Source organism: Lactuca serriola, chromosome 1 (genome assembly GCF_051521515.1).
Source record: "Lactuca serriola cultivar US96UC23 chromosome 1, Lser_US96UC23_V15, whole genome shotgun sequence".
NCBI lineage: Eukaryota > Viridiplantae > Streptophyta > Magnoliopsida > Asterales > Asteraceae > Lactuca > Lactuca serriola.
In genome coordinates, this window is record NC_136408.1 from 93697628 (window position 1) to 93714299 (window position 16672).

The 16672-nt window shown below is 34.7% G+C and overlaps 1 protein-coding gene across 1 annotated transcript; it reads right to left on the bottom strand.

Annotated features, from left to right (window-relative positions):
• Window positions 1-13533: 13533 nt before the first annotated feature.
• Window positions 13534-15679, bottom strand: LOC145070093 (uncharacterized). Its single transcript, XM_079017026.1, has 3 exons — window positions 15283-15679; window positions 14896-15000; window positions 13534-14738 (listed from the first exon to the last, which is right to left on the bottom strand). Exons 1-3 carry the CDS (start codon window positions 15622-15624, stop codon window positions 14646-14648), a joined length of 540 nt encoding a protein of 179 aa, XP_078873152.1. The 5' UTR covers window positions 15625-15679; the 3' UTR covers window positions 13534-14645.
• Between the last annotated feature and the right edge of the window lie 993 nt (window positions 15680-16672).

Here is a 16672-nt window from a genome sequence, read left to right on the forward strand (position 1 = left end):
CCCCAAATTATTCCTATAATAATTTGATTAGATTAGTTATTTTCTTAACTAAAATCCATTTAGTTGTAATTGACAAATCATTCCTTATGCTCAACATAGTACATAAGGAGTAAAAGAGTTTATAAGATTGCCAGATATTATTTGAAATACATAAAAGTTATAATTTGAAAACAGTTTTGGTTTGCTTGTATTCCCCCCTGAAAACAGTTAAAAACAGTGAAAAAGGCGTAGGGGTATGAACTCACCGGACGAGATATGAGACGGTTTGGATGCTAAGAGTCGATCCGGGGCTTGCAAACACACGAGATTCCTAATTATAATGTAAAGATACACATTTGTATCTAATTAGGATTTAGATTGATTGTTGGATAGGGACAATTGCTTCTAGTCGCGAAAACACTCCAATACGAGTGTTTGGAGGGACCCGGGTGGCGTTTAAGGATGAGAAATGACACTAGGGACTTGGGACTTGAGTTTACTCCCCATGAGTAAACTTTTACATGAGTTTACAACCACAAAACACACACATACATGAGTTTACGGCCGTAAACTCATGTGGGTGTGGTTTTGGGTGTTTAAATGGCTTAAATGGCTTATATGGACATGGGAAAATGATTTTAGGCCTTGATCTAAATGCATGGAATGGATTAAAATCACCAAAATGATTAATTTATGGGAGTTTACGGCCTAGCATAGGCTCCTGGCCGTAAACTCCTAATTACTCAAGGAAATGGTGCTAAATGGTGCTAGAACAAATCACATGTGATTGGTAAAATTAATCCAAGGCCTAACATGAGTTTGTATGAGATTTTTGGGGGATTTATGGAGTTTACGGCCCATGAAACCCCCTTCATGGCCGTAAACTCTTGTGTGTGGTGTTCCAAAGTGTTTCAAGGCCTAGAACATGCATGAAAGGACTTCTAAAATTCATCTAAGGGCCTTAGGGGTGTGTAGTTTGCATTCTAACACCAAAAGTTTTGGAGTTTACGGCCCAAGAACAGGTCTTGGCCGTAAACTCTTAGAAACCCCACAAATGTTGTGTTTTAGGCCCTCAAAGTATTTTTGGTTGGTCCCTTGATTTATTCCAAGGCTTTTGGTGGTGTTGGATGGCTTTCTAACACCTTGGAATGAGATTTATGCCAAGTTTTGTGGAGTTTACGGCCCAAGAACTCTCCTTGGCCGTAAACTCATCTAAGTCCCTCAAAATTAATGTTTCAAGTGTCCAAATGCAAGAATCAAGGTCCTATAATTCATATCTAAGCTGTAGGGGTGATTTGGAAGGGTTTAAAGACATGAAAAACACCATTAACATGAGTTTACGGCCCAAGCTTATGCCTTGGCCGTAAACTCCTTCAAAGTCCTCAAAATCATAGATTTACATGTTCTAAGTCCATATCTTGAAGTCCCTTAGCCATATCTAAAGTCCAAATGGGTTAAGGAAGGAGTTTAAGGGCTAAAAACTCATCAAAATGGTGTTTACGGCCTAGGCTGCCTCCTGGGCCGTAAACTCACCTACTTTGTCCAATTTCTTGATTAAGTGTCTAATTTGGAAGCTAAACATGCTATAGATTAAGGCTAGGAAGGTACCTTAAGGATTTGAAGCCTTAAATTTGAGTTTTGGACACTTAATCTTGGGATTTAGGAGAGAGGTTAGAGAGAGAGTAGAGAGAGAAGGAAAAAGCTTCAAATGAGTGCTAGAACATGTTTATATAGTCCCTAAAACTTGGACACGGAGGAATTCTACCCGATACCGGCCTTAAACGATGCTTTGGGTCGCACCCGATTGAGTTTTCGTCACCCGACAAGGATATTTCTAAAACTTAAGAAATAAATGTTTTGGGCTAATTTTATGAGTTCCTAATTGATCTGGGCCCTCATTGAATGATAATAAACATATTATTTTAGATAACTAAGCCCAAAAATGATAACGGGACATTTCGATTTCCGACGAGTTATACGGGTAGAATGGGTTTTCGGCGATGAACAACTTCGGGTTGTTACAGTTAGGGAGAATAATTGGAGGAGGTGGAGGAAGTGAAGCATGATTTCTTGTTCCTCGATCGAATCGTGGAATATCATCTTCATGTGGAAAGCTTGTTCCACGGGATTTGGGAAGACCATAGTTGTCGAACTTTGACATCTACAAAATGGGAGAAAACAAATTCAAGTTAGTTGATTGATTGAGTCCTTAGTAAATCACCCAAATGAAATACTAAGGCTAGGACCCAACACAATATTCTACAACTCGGGAGAGGGATGCCGTAACCCAAATTGCAGAACATTTGAAGGTAAGTGAATGACGATTCACTAATTTCCACCATGAAAACGAAAAAGAAATTTATGTTTTAAATCTATGAAAACTCCTAGATCCTTTGAGATTCATTGAACATTTCATTGGCATGTTTAAATCTCGATATGCCCCTCTTGTTTGTGACTGGGATGCCGAGGATCACAAAGCGGGTGTGAATAACCATGCAAACTTACATGGTGCCCTCATATGTTACAGTCACCTATTCGATGTGCCGGTAAACCACACACGCTCCACCGAACTATGACAAACATTAAGTCACCCTTTGCTACCTTTGCTTAGAACCATTTAGTGTGCTGGTAAACCACACACGCTCCACTAACGTCTTCGCAAGGGCACAAAGTGTAATTTCATGGAATTGCATCAATTCACTTTTGCCTAAGTAACTAAGATTGGGAATTTGTAAAACATTTAGTTACTTTTGTATATCATTATACTTATAATGGAAGGTTTTGTCCTATCCTACCCATTCGGCTAACGACCCTCCACTAGTCAAGAGTGCGGTGGGTAAGAGTGGATACCCATTCAATCGCCATTTTATAGGCAATTTCCTTAAACACCCCTTATAGACTAGCTTCGTGAATGAGGCCTACTAACGGTAAGACTGACTTTTACTCATACATAATGTTAGACTTTTAATGTAATATATAATATAGGGTGTATTTTACACTTTTAAAATACTAGGTGGTCTAATTTAACAATTATACTTTTAATTTAATTAAATTGTAAACATAAAATTTTATGGATTTATTAAACCTCTTTTAATTATACGCCTTAATTAATTAATAAAACCATAAGGGTGTGATTTGAACTTTTCAAAACAATACTAGGGTTTTAGAATTTAACATTCATAATTAAACTTTTAATCAACTTTTAAATTCCAAAACTTGAGGGCAAGTTTTGAAACATTTCAAAACATTAGGGTTTAGAATTTAAATATACATCAAAATTAAACAATTAATCAAAATTTAAATTCCAAAACTTGAGGGCAAGTTTTGAAACCTTTTTTCAAAACATTAGGGTTTTAACTATTTAAATTTCAAAACAACAAAACTTTTGAGATCAAATTTAAACTATAAAACCTAAAGGGGAAAATATGAAACATTTCATAACACAAAGATCAAATAACAAATAATCTAAATTAACAATTAATCACATAATTATCCATATTTGATTTATTTAATGATTTCTTGCAAAACAATTTACCAATTTAATCAAAATAATTAATCAATTATCACATAAGGAAACAAATATTTTATTAATTGATAAATATCTTCAATTAAATCAACATTACACTCATATATATCAAAAAATCGGATTAATATTGATCTAATGTGATAAGGCAACTATCCTTAAGCAAAAACAACAAGAAATCCCGGTTTTCCCACCTTCTGACTAGCCGACTCGTCAAGTCAGGCATGGACTCGACGAGTTCAGCCCCCAGAAACACAAAAATTTGATTTTTTAAGCTTGAACAACCAAACAAGGCATCAATACAATAGAAACCAATCAAGTCTCTGATACCACTGATGGGTTTTGGCTATAAGAACATCCTATGTGCTCAAACAAACCCTAATGCTTGGATCTAGGTTTCTCTATTGTACATGCAAGTTATCCAAGACTATAAACCCTAATTCTAGCATACAAGTAATCATATTAACATAAGAATGGGTTTAAGATGTTACGTTGATTGTTATATAGCAATAACAATCCCAAATCCTCCTTGTATTGACTTTAGAAAGCTTAGAGTCACAAATGTCACTCCTCTAATGGCTCACAAACACCATAAGCAAGAGGATGAAGAGGAGAGAGGATGGAGGCTGCCCTAAAACGTGTGAAACCCTAAAAGATTCCTTAGCCACGTTTTTGGGTCATAAGGGATCTATATATATAGGAGGCAATTATGGTTATCTAATAAGGAAACCCTAATTTGGATGCTTAAGCCCTAAGCAACCCATGGATCCCTTTCCTTAAGGCCTTGGACGATTTTCTTATGGGCTTCCCCATAGAATTCGTCCACTCCTTAATATAAGGCAATCCATGGCCCAAATTGCAATTATCTTATAATTACAATTCCAGTCTCTTAAGTTTAATTAATCTCTTTTAGTCACAAAACTAATTACTAATTAATTCTTGACTAATATTAATTAGACAATATGATTTCTCCTTTAATATATTATTCATAATATATTAATAAATCATATTTAATCCTTTCTCTCCATAATTCATCCTATTAAGTTGCTTTGGTGAAGGCAACGCAAAAGGACCATGCACCATCGGGTCAAGTACATACCAAAATAGTTATGGACTTAGACACTAATCCAACAGTATGTGCGTTTGAGTTTGAATATCGAGTCGTAGAAATGATCCTTGGACTAGCGTACGCACAAATAATGTTATCCTAAAAATAATTATACTCAACGTTGTATTTAAATTAATAATATATTAATTCAAATAATGAGTTAAATAGTAAATTGATTATGCAAGGGATACTTACAAAATTAACTGGAATTATTTGGCAAATGTTGCAAAGTGTTTTTGGTTGGCAAAAATGGGTTTATGGTTAGATAAATGAGTTCACGGTTGGATCTTGAGAAATTATGAAGATTTGAAGGTGGGCTTGAATGTTCATGATGGAAATATGAAGATCTTTGTAAAATCTTTGAAGATTGGGAGAGTTCACGGATGGTAGTTGAGAGCAATTTGGGAGTGGTTCACGGTTGAAAAGTGGAGAAATGAATTGATTTACGGGTGAACATATATATAAGGGGTGTTTACGGTTCAAGTGGCATTGGGCCTTGGGGTTTACGGTCCACTAATGGACTTCTAATGGGGTTTTTGGCCCATTAAGAGGTGTTCACGGTCATGCTTGGCCGTGAACCCTTGTTTTCGCTTAAACTTGTCTGTAAACTCATTTGGAGTGGGTTTCTTTGGTCGTGAACTCCCTCTGGGGTCTATTTTATTGATTTAAACTTTAAGCTATCCACCTATATTAAGTTATAATATCATACTTCACTTAATACTCAAGCTATAATTTAATTATTAGCTTATAAATATGCCTTTGAGGTAATAGAGGATGTATTACTTCATAAGGATTGAAATGTAGTTTTAGATTCTTATTGAATTGAGAATGACGGGTTGTTACAAGTGATCAAATTCGACCATAACCCTTAATATATGTATATTGCCATATGGGGTTGTTACAAGTGATCAAATTCGACAATAACCCTTAATATATGTATATTGCCATATGGGACAGTGTAAGCCAAGTCAACAAGTGGTAACTGGTTATGCCCGGTCATAGTGACCATTTCGGAAAAAAAAATTAGGTGACATTTTAAAACTTAAACTTAGTTAAGTGACCAAATGAACACAAACCATAAAGTTAAGTGGCCAAATTCGACCTTAACCCTTATTCTATGTATATTGCAATATGGGACTATGTACGCCAAGTTAGCAGGTTATGCCCAGTCATAATGACAATTTCAGAAATAAATTAAATGTTAGGCGACCTTTTAAAACTTAAACTTAGTTAAGTGACCAAATGAGCATAAACCAAAAAGTTAAGTGGCCAAGTTTTAACACTTTTTTGTAAAAAACAACCAAAACGCTGAATATACATACAAACAAAATCTGGAATAGATCATTCTAATGTCGAACTTTGACATTGCTTATAGGAGAAGGTATCCATCTTTTTAGCTTCGGCTACCCCAACTAATGTCTCAATGCTCACAAGGAGGATGAAACTTGAACCACACTAGTTTGTTAGGACCAAAAGAAATGAAACTCAGAGAAACGAATGCTTGAGAGGTTAGGATTGTGAGGCCAATTACATGTGCAGTACCGTAAACATTAACACAAAACAGAGTAATCAACACATGAAGTGCCTTAATTCATTAAAAAGACGTATGGAAATTATGAAAATGATGTAGCAAAAATGCTAAACATACACGCCAAAGGTTGTCCCTAATTCGAAATCATCTTTAAGATGGTCGTACTTTAAACGACAGGAAAAATTGTCATCACCAACTTTCTTGATCTTTGTATAATCCTTCTCTGAATGGACTTTACACTTTCCTTCAATGGAATCAAAGCTCTTCCAACATGCCTAACTAGAAGAAAGTACTTTTCCTTGAAATGGTATCCTGCCATATTTAGTTTCCTTTTGTTGTGTCAAAAATATGGTTTATACTTTGCTTTTCTAGGAAAATATATTTTTATGTAATGTTGTATGTGTTTGCGGTTTGTGTGTACGGCCGTACACGTGTGTACGGCCGCACACCCTGTGTACGGCCGTACACAAGGTGTGTGGTTGTACACATGTGTATGGTTGGAGGACCATATAAATAGAGGAGTGCATGTGTGTGTACGGTAAGAAGAAGGCTAGAGAAGAGTGAGAAAGTTAGAGAGAAAAAGTGTGTGTGAGAGAGAATCTATTGTAAGGAGCATCACTCAATTTCATTAATACATCATAGATTCATCTTATTCTTCTTCTCCTTCTCTTCTATATTGATCTGACATCATCCAATTGATTGGGATTCCACACCATCAATTGGATCTGATTGATACACAAGCAATTTTAGGGACTTACAATTGGTATCAGAGCTTGGTTGTATCAATCAATTTTTCCAGATCTGTAACTTATTTGATCTTATTTTGAAAAGATAATAGCGTTTTTGGATAGATCTCACAAAAATAAGGGGGGTTACTTCTTTGCATTTTTCATAAAAACGAGTTTTTGATCGAATTTTGGAGCAAAAAATGGTGAAAAACGTCGTTTTTTTCGTGAATCTGTTGAAGGTAAGGTGTGCGGCCAGACTTTGAAGGTGTGCGGCTCAGCAGCCTTGGTGTGCAGCCTCAGACATGTGCGGTCTCGGTGTATGCCTCGGAGTGTGCGGCTCGGTCTCGCCTCAGTTGCCTCGCTCTCGTCTCAACAGCATGTTCGGCTCGCATTGGCTAACCTCGCAAGCAGCAACCTCGCACAGCAGCCCTTTAATTAAAAATAGAAACGGAAATTGAAGCTGCCAGGAATCGAAACCGGGTCTTACCCCTACACAACCGGCGCCTTACCATCTCAACAAACTTGCTAGATGTCTACTTGCTTCGAAATTTAATTCATAAGGACTCCATTCGCCCCTACTTTCGCATTTTTGTCATTTTCAGCCCAAAATTGATTTTCCTTTAATTTTAAATTCCTTTTTCAACCAAAAATTTTAGTTTTTAATTTTTGACTTTTGATTTAAAATTTTGACTTTGACTTTTAAAATTTGACCTTTGACTTTAATCTTTGACTTTTAATTTTTCAAATTTAGCTTTTCGGTTTGACTTTTAAGTTTGATTTTTCAAGTTTGACTTTTTAAATTTCACTTTTAAGTTGGACTTTTCAAGTTTGACTTTTTAAATTTGACTTTTAAGGTTGACTTTCTCGGTTTTTAAGTCAATGGGCAATTAAAAACATAAAAAAATAAAAAAAATAATAAAAAATTAAAAAATATAAAAAAAATGAGTTCCACATCAATTCCGGTAAATGAAGCTTTATGTACTCCATCTTGTAAAGCTACGATTAAATTTCTTCGCGAACAAATTGATTTGCTAAAAAAGGGAAAATGAGGACCTTAAATATGAAGGCTGTACTCTAAGGAAAGGTCAGAAACCGTTAAAAGCTCAATTAGAAACCAAAATCAAGGATTTCCGAAAACTCCAAGAAGATTACAGCAACAAGTGTGAAAATTATGATCACATTAAGAAAAAACTTGCTGCTGTAACTGAAGAACTTGACGCTTTGAAAATAAAGTGTGGAAAAACAGATGTTAGTTTCAAAAATTACACTGCGTCAAGTAAGACAGTCGAGTCCTTATTTGAAAATCAATTGAAATTCAAAGATAATCAAAACAAGGGTCTAGGGTATGATAGTGTTTCTCCCCCTTCCAATCATAACTATATATCCATACCTTTGACTCAGGAAGAGATTGACCGAGAACCATTTATGGTATACGGTAAACCAGCTGTTGAACAGGAAACTAAGGGTGTTGAGTTGAACGATACTAATGCTTCTACTTTATGTGCAGGTAAAGTAGCAGATGATGAAAACAAGGAGAACACCATTGAACAAACCAACATCTCCTTGCACTCTGAATCTGTTGCTTCGAACTTAACTGCTTCTGATCAACCTGCCGTTGAGAAATACATGCCACCAATTCCAACACAACAGAGTTCTTGTTGCAAGTGTGCATGTGGGAACAACAAGAGACAAGGCATGGACACGCCACCAGGGGCAGGAAGAAACAACTCCACAGTGAAGAAAAAGACATGTTTTCACTATGGAACACCTGGACACATACGTTCCCTACTACGCACATGGATGGAAAAAAACACCAAGAGGGAGATACTCCAAAAGAAACCCCTCAAGGCCACATTCAGAAAATAGCGACTGGAATGCCACGAAGGCCAAAAATCAACCCCACAAGGCCAAGAAATCAACTCCCAAGGTCAAGAAGGGAATGTCGGCCAAGAAGCCAAATCCAAGAGATGCTCTCGTGAAGCCAAAATCAAAGTCATCTCGACGATCAGCTTCAAGTTCAAAATCAACTGCCGAGGCACCCATCCGCTCAAAAAATAAATGGGTTAAACCCAACTACAGATGGGTACCGATGGTGCAATCTCCCAAATCATCTAATGCTTCTAATATTTCTACATTTTATGTTTGTGATAAACAGAATATGTCATGGGAGAGAGTACCATGCAAGGATGACAAAGGTCGACCCAGTTTCAAAATGGACTGGGTTCCAAAGACCAACTGATCCCGCTCTGTATCGGAGCAGCTATGGAGGCATATCATCAGACTTCGGTTTGTTGGTAGTGGCTGTTCCTGGCACTTGATAGAGGACATATCTCAACTGTACAACATTCAGACATTGTTTGAGAGTATGTGTCCTTTGCAGGAAGGGAAGAAAGGAAGGGGTCACTCATGGGGATTGTGCTTAACGATGTGAAGAATTTTCGGATCTGTTCTGAGATTACGCGTGCTGTTCTCAAACCTTTTGGATGCAAATTCAATCGGTGACTTACGGTTTGAGTTTTCTTCTCTATACTCCTGAGTTTTTCTTAAGCTAATTCGCTTTAAAGACAAATTTTTGTTTTAGGATAGTTTAAATTTGCGCATTTACTTTCATTTCTCTCTTATGCACAAATTTAGGGGGAGAAATAAAAACAAAACAAAAATTAGAAAATTTAAAAAAAATTAGAAAATCAAAAAAACAAAAAGAAATTATGTTGGTTATGGAATGTGCTTGAAGGAGATGTTTTGCAAAAAGAAATTATGTTGGTTATGGAATTATGCACAAATTTAGGGGGAGAAATATATATATATATATATGAAATTCCTCTTATCTGTTAGCCATATGTTATCTCCTTGACGTGACTAACAATCCGACCTGGTACACAGCATATGCAACCTTCTACTTCTCAATCCCTCTAAAACTATAAGTGATAATACTCTGAATCTATCTTCTCTCCTAATTATGGTCTGCTCATCCGATGTAAGGAGTACTCTGGGAGTCCTTGATTACCGGGGCATATCTGGAAGCGGGAAACATGTTCCAGTACAATTAAAATTGAACACTCAAAGATTGTCTATAGATCTCGCTGCTCAATTTAGGTGGACAAGAATATCCCTGGTCGTCGTCAGCTTAATGGTCCTTAAGATATAGTATCTAGAAACTTAGGATCAGATATAATATCTAGGAACTTAGGATCACATTGTCTTGTAACTTATAGTATGTCCTAATTTAGTCACAATTTTTCGTGTTTAAGTGGACAACAATACCGGCGATCGACCAGACAAAGACGTGAAGATAGAAGGTACCGACAAGCGGATAAAGGCTGTCTAAAAATTTTGATCCCAAATCATTCTTAAAGTTAGATATCATTTTACTGTTGTTAAATTTGTTCATAGTTTTCCTCTATGCACAAATTTTAGGAGGAGAATTAAAAATAATTCAAAAATCAAACAAAAATCAGAAAATTAAAAATCCAAAAATAGTGTTATTTCTTGTTCAGAAAAATCAGAAAATCCAAAAAATATTTTTGTTTCTGTTTTCATTTTTCCAGAAAATATATAAAAAAAATCCAAATATATTTTTTGTGTGCTAATTTTTCTTTTAGTATTGTTTTGTCTTTGAAAAGTGATTTCAGGCGTAGATGAGGCTCGTGGAGACTGTATTGAAGATCTTCTGAGCCAAGGCTTCATCCGTGAGCATCGAAGAATTCGCATTCGAAGAGGCAAGAAATGAAGATTATTCTTTAGACATTCAATCTGTCAACCCTAGAAGCATGGTGAAGTTGTACTTGAAGATTATGTGACAGATTGCATTGAAGCCTCCTCAATCAATTTGCTGCTATCTATGAACCTGCTGAAGTGATCCAGAAGATTATTTCTCTTCGTTGTTCTCTCTGAAGATTCTCAAGCTGAAGGCGCTATCTTTCAAGAATCAGTACATCAAGCCTCCTCACCCAATGTGCGTTCAATGTCAAATTTTGAAGAAAAACCCAACCGCTCAAGATGAATTCATTTATTACAAATTCATATGTTCATCTTGATGCTATGAATAAATTTGAAGACTAATGCTGAAGCCAAGCTCCCAATGAAGATTACCAAGAAAAAGCCAGCTACTTTTTAGGGGGAGTTTGTTGGGCCAATTAGAAAAGAAAGCTATAAACCAAGGGGGAGAATGTTTGGTCAAAAATATGGTTTATACTTTGCTTTTCTAGGAAAATATATTTTTATGTAATGTTGTATGTGTTTGCGGTTTGTGTGTACGGCCGCACACCCTGTGTACGATAGTACACAGGGTGTGTGGCTGTACACATGTGTATGGCTGGAGGACCATATAAATAGAGGAGTGCATGTGTGTGTACGGTAAGAAGAAGGCTAGAGAAGAGAGAGAAAGTTAGAGAGAAAAAGTGTGTGTGTGAGAGAATCTATTGTAAGGAGCATCACTCGATTTCATTAATACATCATAGATTCATCTTATTCTTCTTCTCCTTCTCTTCTATATTGATCTGACATCATCCAATTGATTGGGATTCCGCACCATCAATTGGATCTGATTGATACACAAGCAATTTTAGGGACTTACACCTTTGTCCGATAGCACCACATTATATAAATTTCCACAATACCTTCTTCGTTCGATTAAATCTTCTCCACTCTCGCTTCATACAAGTCCTCTTTCGGGCTTCAAGAGCACGTGATCTCCACTTATTTTCAAGAGGGAAACAGTAAATAATTAGAAATTAACAGATATTTGAAGATTGATAAAGATGAAACTTACTCTTTATTGATTCAGAAGTGTCTTTGATGGTATAGGAATCAAGGATTTGTTCCTCAACTTTTTATTTGACTATTTGTTTCTTAGGTTTGTCTTTGGCTATCTATTTCTTTGGTTTGTGTTTGGCTTTTTCTTTGGCTAGTTGTTTCTTGGGTTTGTCGTTGACTTTGTTATTGGTATGCGTTTGTAGTTTGTAGTGATCCATGGGAGTGTTTCCGATGAGACATGATAAAAGATAACTTCATTAGTTATCGTTACAAAATATGTTATTATCCATTTGAAGTCTACCTAAATCTTCTCCACTCTCGCTTCATAAAAGTACTCTCTTCACACAAGTGATCTGATGGAAAAAATATATATTTTAAAACCAGTGTTGTAAAATAAATTCCTTTTTCTATATGTACTCCATGAAACCCAAATTGTACTTCATGTGTTCATGTGTGATACAAAAAAAAACAAACTTTCCACAGTTTTACAAATCAAAGTTCTTTACAGGGAAGCAAGAACCTTATGAATACTTATAACACCCGTAAGATTAAGCTAAACAATTAAAGAATAATAGGACAATTGTTTGTCACAATAATAAATAGATGTTTTCAATAGAAGATTATTTAGGGAAAATAAACTAAACCAAAGTTGTAGTATTCATTAAACCAAGAGCGTGCATATAGGGAATGTTCAAATCTGACTTCATATGAGGAAGTTATATTTTTTTGAAAATTCAATGCAGGAATGTGCGACCCAGAAACCGAAATAGAATGAAACTTCCAAAAAATACGGTCCAAAAAATTCATTTTAAAATCAATATTAAAACCATAAATCACCCATCATTATAATAAAAATCAAGAACCATGTATCTCAAGAACATCATGTCAAAAACTGTATCAAAATCATATAAGTAATCATCATAGTCTAAATCATAACTTAAGGCGGCAATTTATATATCATATATATATATATATATATATATATATATATATATATATATATATATATATATATATATATATATAAATTCATTTTTATATATATGTTTGACTTAAGGCGGCATTTTGTCGAAGTTTGGCGACAAGTACGAGCCTTGGAGCCATGATTAGCTTTTTAGAACATTGATTATAATACACTTATTTATTAATATAAATATTATAGTAAATCCAAGGTGAATAGTTAATAAAAGTTTAAATATTGTAAATATAGAACAATAAGTCAAATTAAATAAAAATATCAAAAAACAATTTTTATTATAATTCATTTTTTTTTCAAATAAGTGGTTTTTAATTAATTAACATGAAAATTACATTGTGTTAGTTTATAAACAATGTTTCATGTATCAATAAACCATAATGATAAAATTTATAAAAAAAAAGATATAAGTAATTTCTAAATTAATCAATCATGATACAGAACTATAATACTAAATTGAAAATTATGTTTAGTTTTATTTAAATAAAAACAGTAGATAAATGATATTGAATGATATGATGTTGATAGATGTATGATACTAAACTACATAAAGTGTACATACTTTTCTAGTATCTACAAAATGTAACCACAAAGGAAAGAAGCACATAGACATGATCTTCTATTAAATAATATTTTGATTTTGAAATTAAACATATGGCATATGGCTAAATGCAAGAATAGCTATCTACCTTTTCTTCTTATTATATAGCACTTTGAATTTGTAGTAACAAGTAATTGTTGGTTTGAATTGAATTATGATGAAATGGCATGAAGACAAGTTATAGTTATATTGTTACTAATCAACAAAATAAAACATATGACATGTAAAATCGTATTGCAACATCTATTATGCACATAGTTTAAGTAAAATCTTTATGTTACTCAAATACCTAAAATTGCCATCTATAAAGATCAACAAATACATCTTCTAGATCAATGGTAATGGGTGAATATATAACTTTCAACTTGAAATCTTCCAAAAAAAAAGTCATTGTAATTTCCAAAAAACCAAATACACACATATTGAACATACGCACACGCAAAAAAAAAAACAAAAACAAAAAAACAAAAAAAAAAAACTAGCAAATTCAATCTAAAATATTCAAAACCTATCACCAAACAAACTTGGTAAACAAAACAAGAAACAAAAATCAATTAATGAACTGGAAGATAGGGACCAGTGCCACCTGGCTTATAAGCATCGGGAACACTCGAGTATAAATAGAGGCCATTTGACATTTCCCAACCCCAATCATGTCTCCTCGATATAGACAGTTGTGGCCAACTATTGATTCTTACATAATGTTCCCGAATTCTTCCATCTGCTAAGAAGCTTGTAACAATGGAGTAACAACATTCATGGCCTCCCCATACCTTATCATCAACATCAGCAGTTTGGCTTCCATCTTCATGGAAGTAGCGATGCATTGGTGGCCCTGTTCCTCTCCAATATGGATCCAAATTCCGCCAGTATTCTGGGACACCCTGAATCCAATCGAACAATAAAATTATATGATTTTGGAATAATGGAGGAAATCTTAGGGTTATATATTATCATCCGGCTAGACTACAAAGTGGTATAATTGGGTATATTTTTTAAAGTATAAGGCTTTAATAAGAACTAAAGTTGGAAGTAAAACCATTTAATTTGAAGGTTTTTTCAAAATACAATGCCTTAATAAGAAAAAACCAAATTACAATAAAAGAAATGAACCTAGGAAGAGGAAGTACATTGTTATTTCTTGTTTTTAGCCCTTTATTATAGCATCCTACTTGCATTTTCTTTTTGTTATAGCATTCTATGTTTATTTTTTTAAAGCATTCTACTTTGAAAAATATAACAAATTATATCAATATCATCTAACTATAATTTACAAAGTAATCTTCGTTTGCTATAACCGGTAGATTATTCAAAGTAAAATATCTTAATCAGAAAAGAAAAAAGAAATTGGTACTACAACGTTATTACCTAGATATTTCAACATACAAATAAAATTATAAAGATACAAATAAAATGGTGTTGCTATTTCTTGCATTTAGTCATTTTAATAAAGAAACATCAGAATTAAAAAAACACGTGCCTCTTTAAATTGAAACTCCCAAACATGATCCCATAGATCTTCCTTCAAGATTCGACTCTAATAAAGAACACAAGCCAACAGAGAAAAATGTTGTCAATATAATATTTAAAAAAATAAAAGGGTATGTGTCATATCCACACAGACCAGAACCTAAGACCTGATTCTCACTTCTTTAATGCTACAAGCCTACGACCACATATACTTAGAGACTTACTCGTTTGCCATCTTGAATGGATAAGGTGTAAGCAGACAACTTTGACAACCCCTCAACTTGGGCAAAACGAGGTAGATGAGCTTTGTCAGCCCATAGCTCTTTGATCTATAAGCAAGGAAAGTAGAGGGTAATTAGGTCTTTTACGCAATCTTTGATTGAATTCCTTCTCTATGATGATGAACATGCATCAAACAAGTCGTATACAGAAAAAGCTCTCCTTATGTGACATGAGTGATGACTACCACTATTTATGGAGCTCATTATAAACAAAACAAACCAACCATCACCAAAATCATCATATGGACAAAAAAGAAAACATATGTAACATTTTAAGAAACAAAAAAGAAAATAGATAGTAAAGAACAAGGAGTGTGTTTGTGTGTCTACCTTTTCAGACCAAATGGTATCACTGCAAGCGACTCTACGCCATCTACAAGAAACAACAAGTGATGAAGCCACACTGTGTGCGTCGAGAAAGCTCAATATCATTAACATGATATCGCCACCACATACTACTAACGGATCCTGTAAATTACAGCCATTTTTCTTCAATCGGCGTTTTTCCCTGTTTCTCCGACGAAAAATCTCCACCGGAACCGCTCTTTCAGTTTCCGATTTCTCATAACTACCATCGTCTTCGTCTGCAGAGGGTTCGTACCCATAGTTCACAATGCTCTGTTTCCTCTTTTGCCTCATGACCTCAATTCTGAAAGACGACAATGTTCGCATAAGATAAGTGAAGTTAATATGAGAATTTTGGCGTGGGTTTATAATTATATTATATATTTGAGGAAACTTGTTGGCTAAGAAATGAAGTTGAAGCTGGTGAGTGTGAGTGATTAGTGGGGTGTTGATCCCAGAAATCTTTTGAGTTTTGTATGCAAGCGTCATGAACGTACCCTGTTTTGTTGTTTTGTTACCAAGGTGGTGCTGCACTGCTTCGTGTTTGCTTTTATTAATTGTGTTTTTTAGTCCGACAAAACAAAAAGGAAACCCACTAAAAACAAAAGCTTCAACGATCGAAGAAGATGGAGACATAGAGGGGATTACAAAGACCTGATCCGATCCGGTTTGATGACGTCACAGCCAGTGGTGGATCCAGAAAAATTTATTACTGGGGTCCATTTTATATAAAAAATAAACAAAAATTTGAAAGTAGAAAAAAACAGAAATTTTGAGATTTTTTGGGAGTTTTTTCTGTTAAAAATGTTACAAAAATAGTTTTTTTCAGCACAAGTGGGTGCCAATAGGTATAATTTCAGCAAAAGATGAATTTTTGAGGGGCTGGTTTAGTAAAATGGAGGCTGGAATAAATTTTAAGTGGGGTCCATGGACCCCCTTCTTACACTGTGGATCCGCCACTGGTCACAGCCGATCCGAAGCAGCCCATAATCCGAACCAGTTTCAAACCGGATTTGACCGGTTTTCCGAGCATCGAATCCGAATCGGTTTAATCCAATCCGAAATCCGATCAGATTTTGGTTTTTTTTTATTTTTTTTAAACATTTTTTGGACCTTATATATAACACAAAATGCAACATAGGTTCATTAAAATAGTTAAAACATACATCAAACGTCGAATTAGAAAGAGTTTTTAAACTAGTTAACTAATAATAATAATAATAATAATAAAAAAGTGGCGTTATAACATTTAGTCAAATAAAAATAGTTTTTGTGGTCTTCCATTTTGTGTCGCCTTCACTAAAATATCCTTCAACCGCCACACAAATAACTAGGGGTCTCATCAATACCATATTCTTCATCTTCGTCTTCGTCT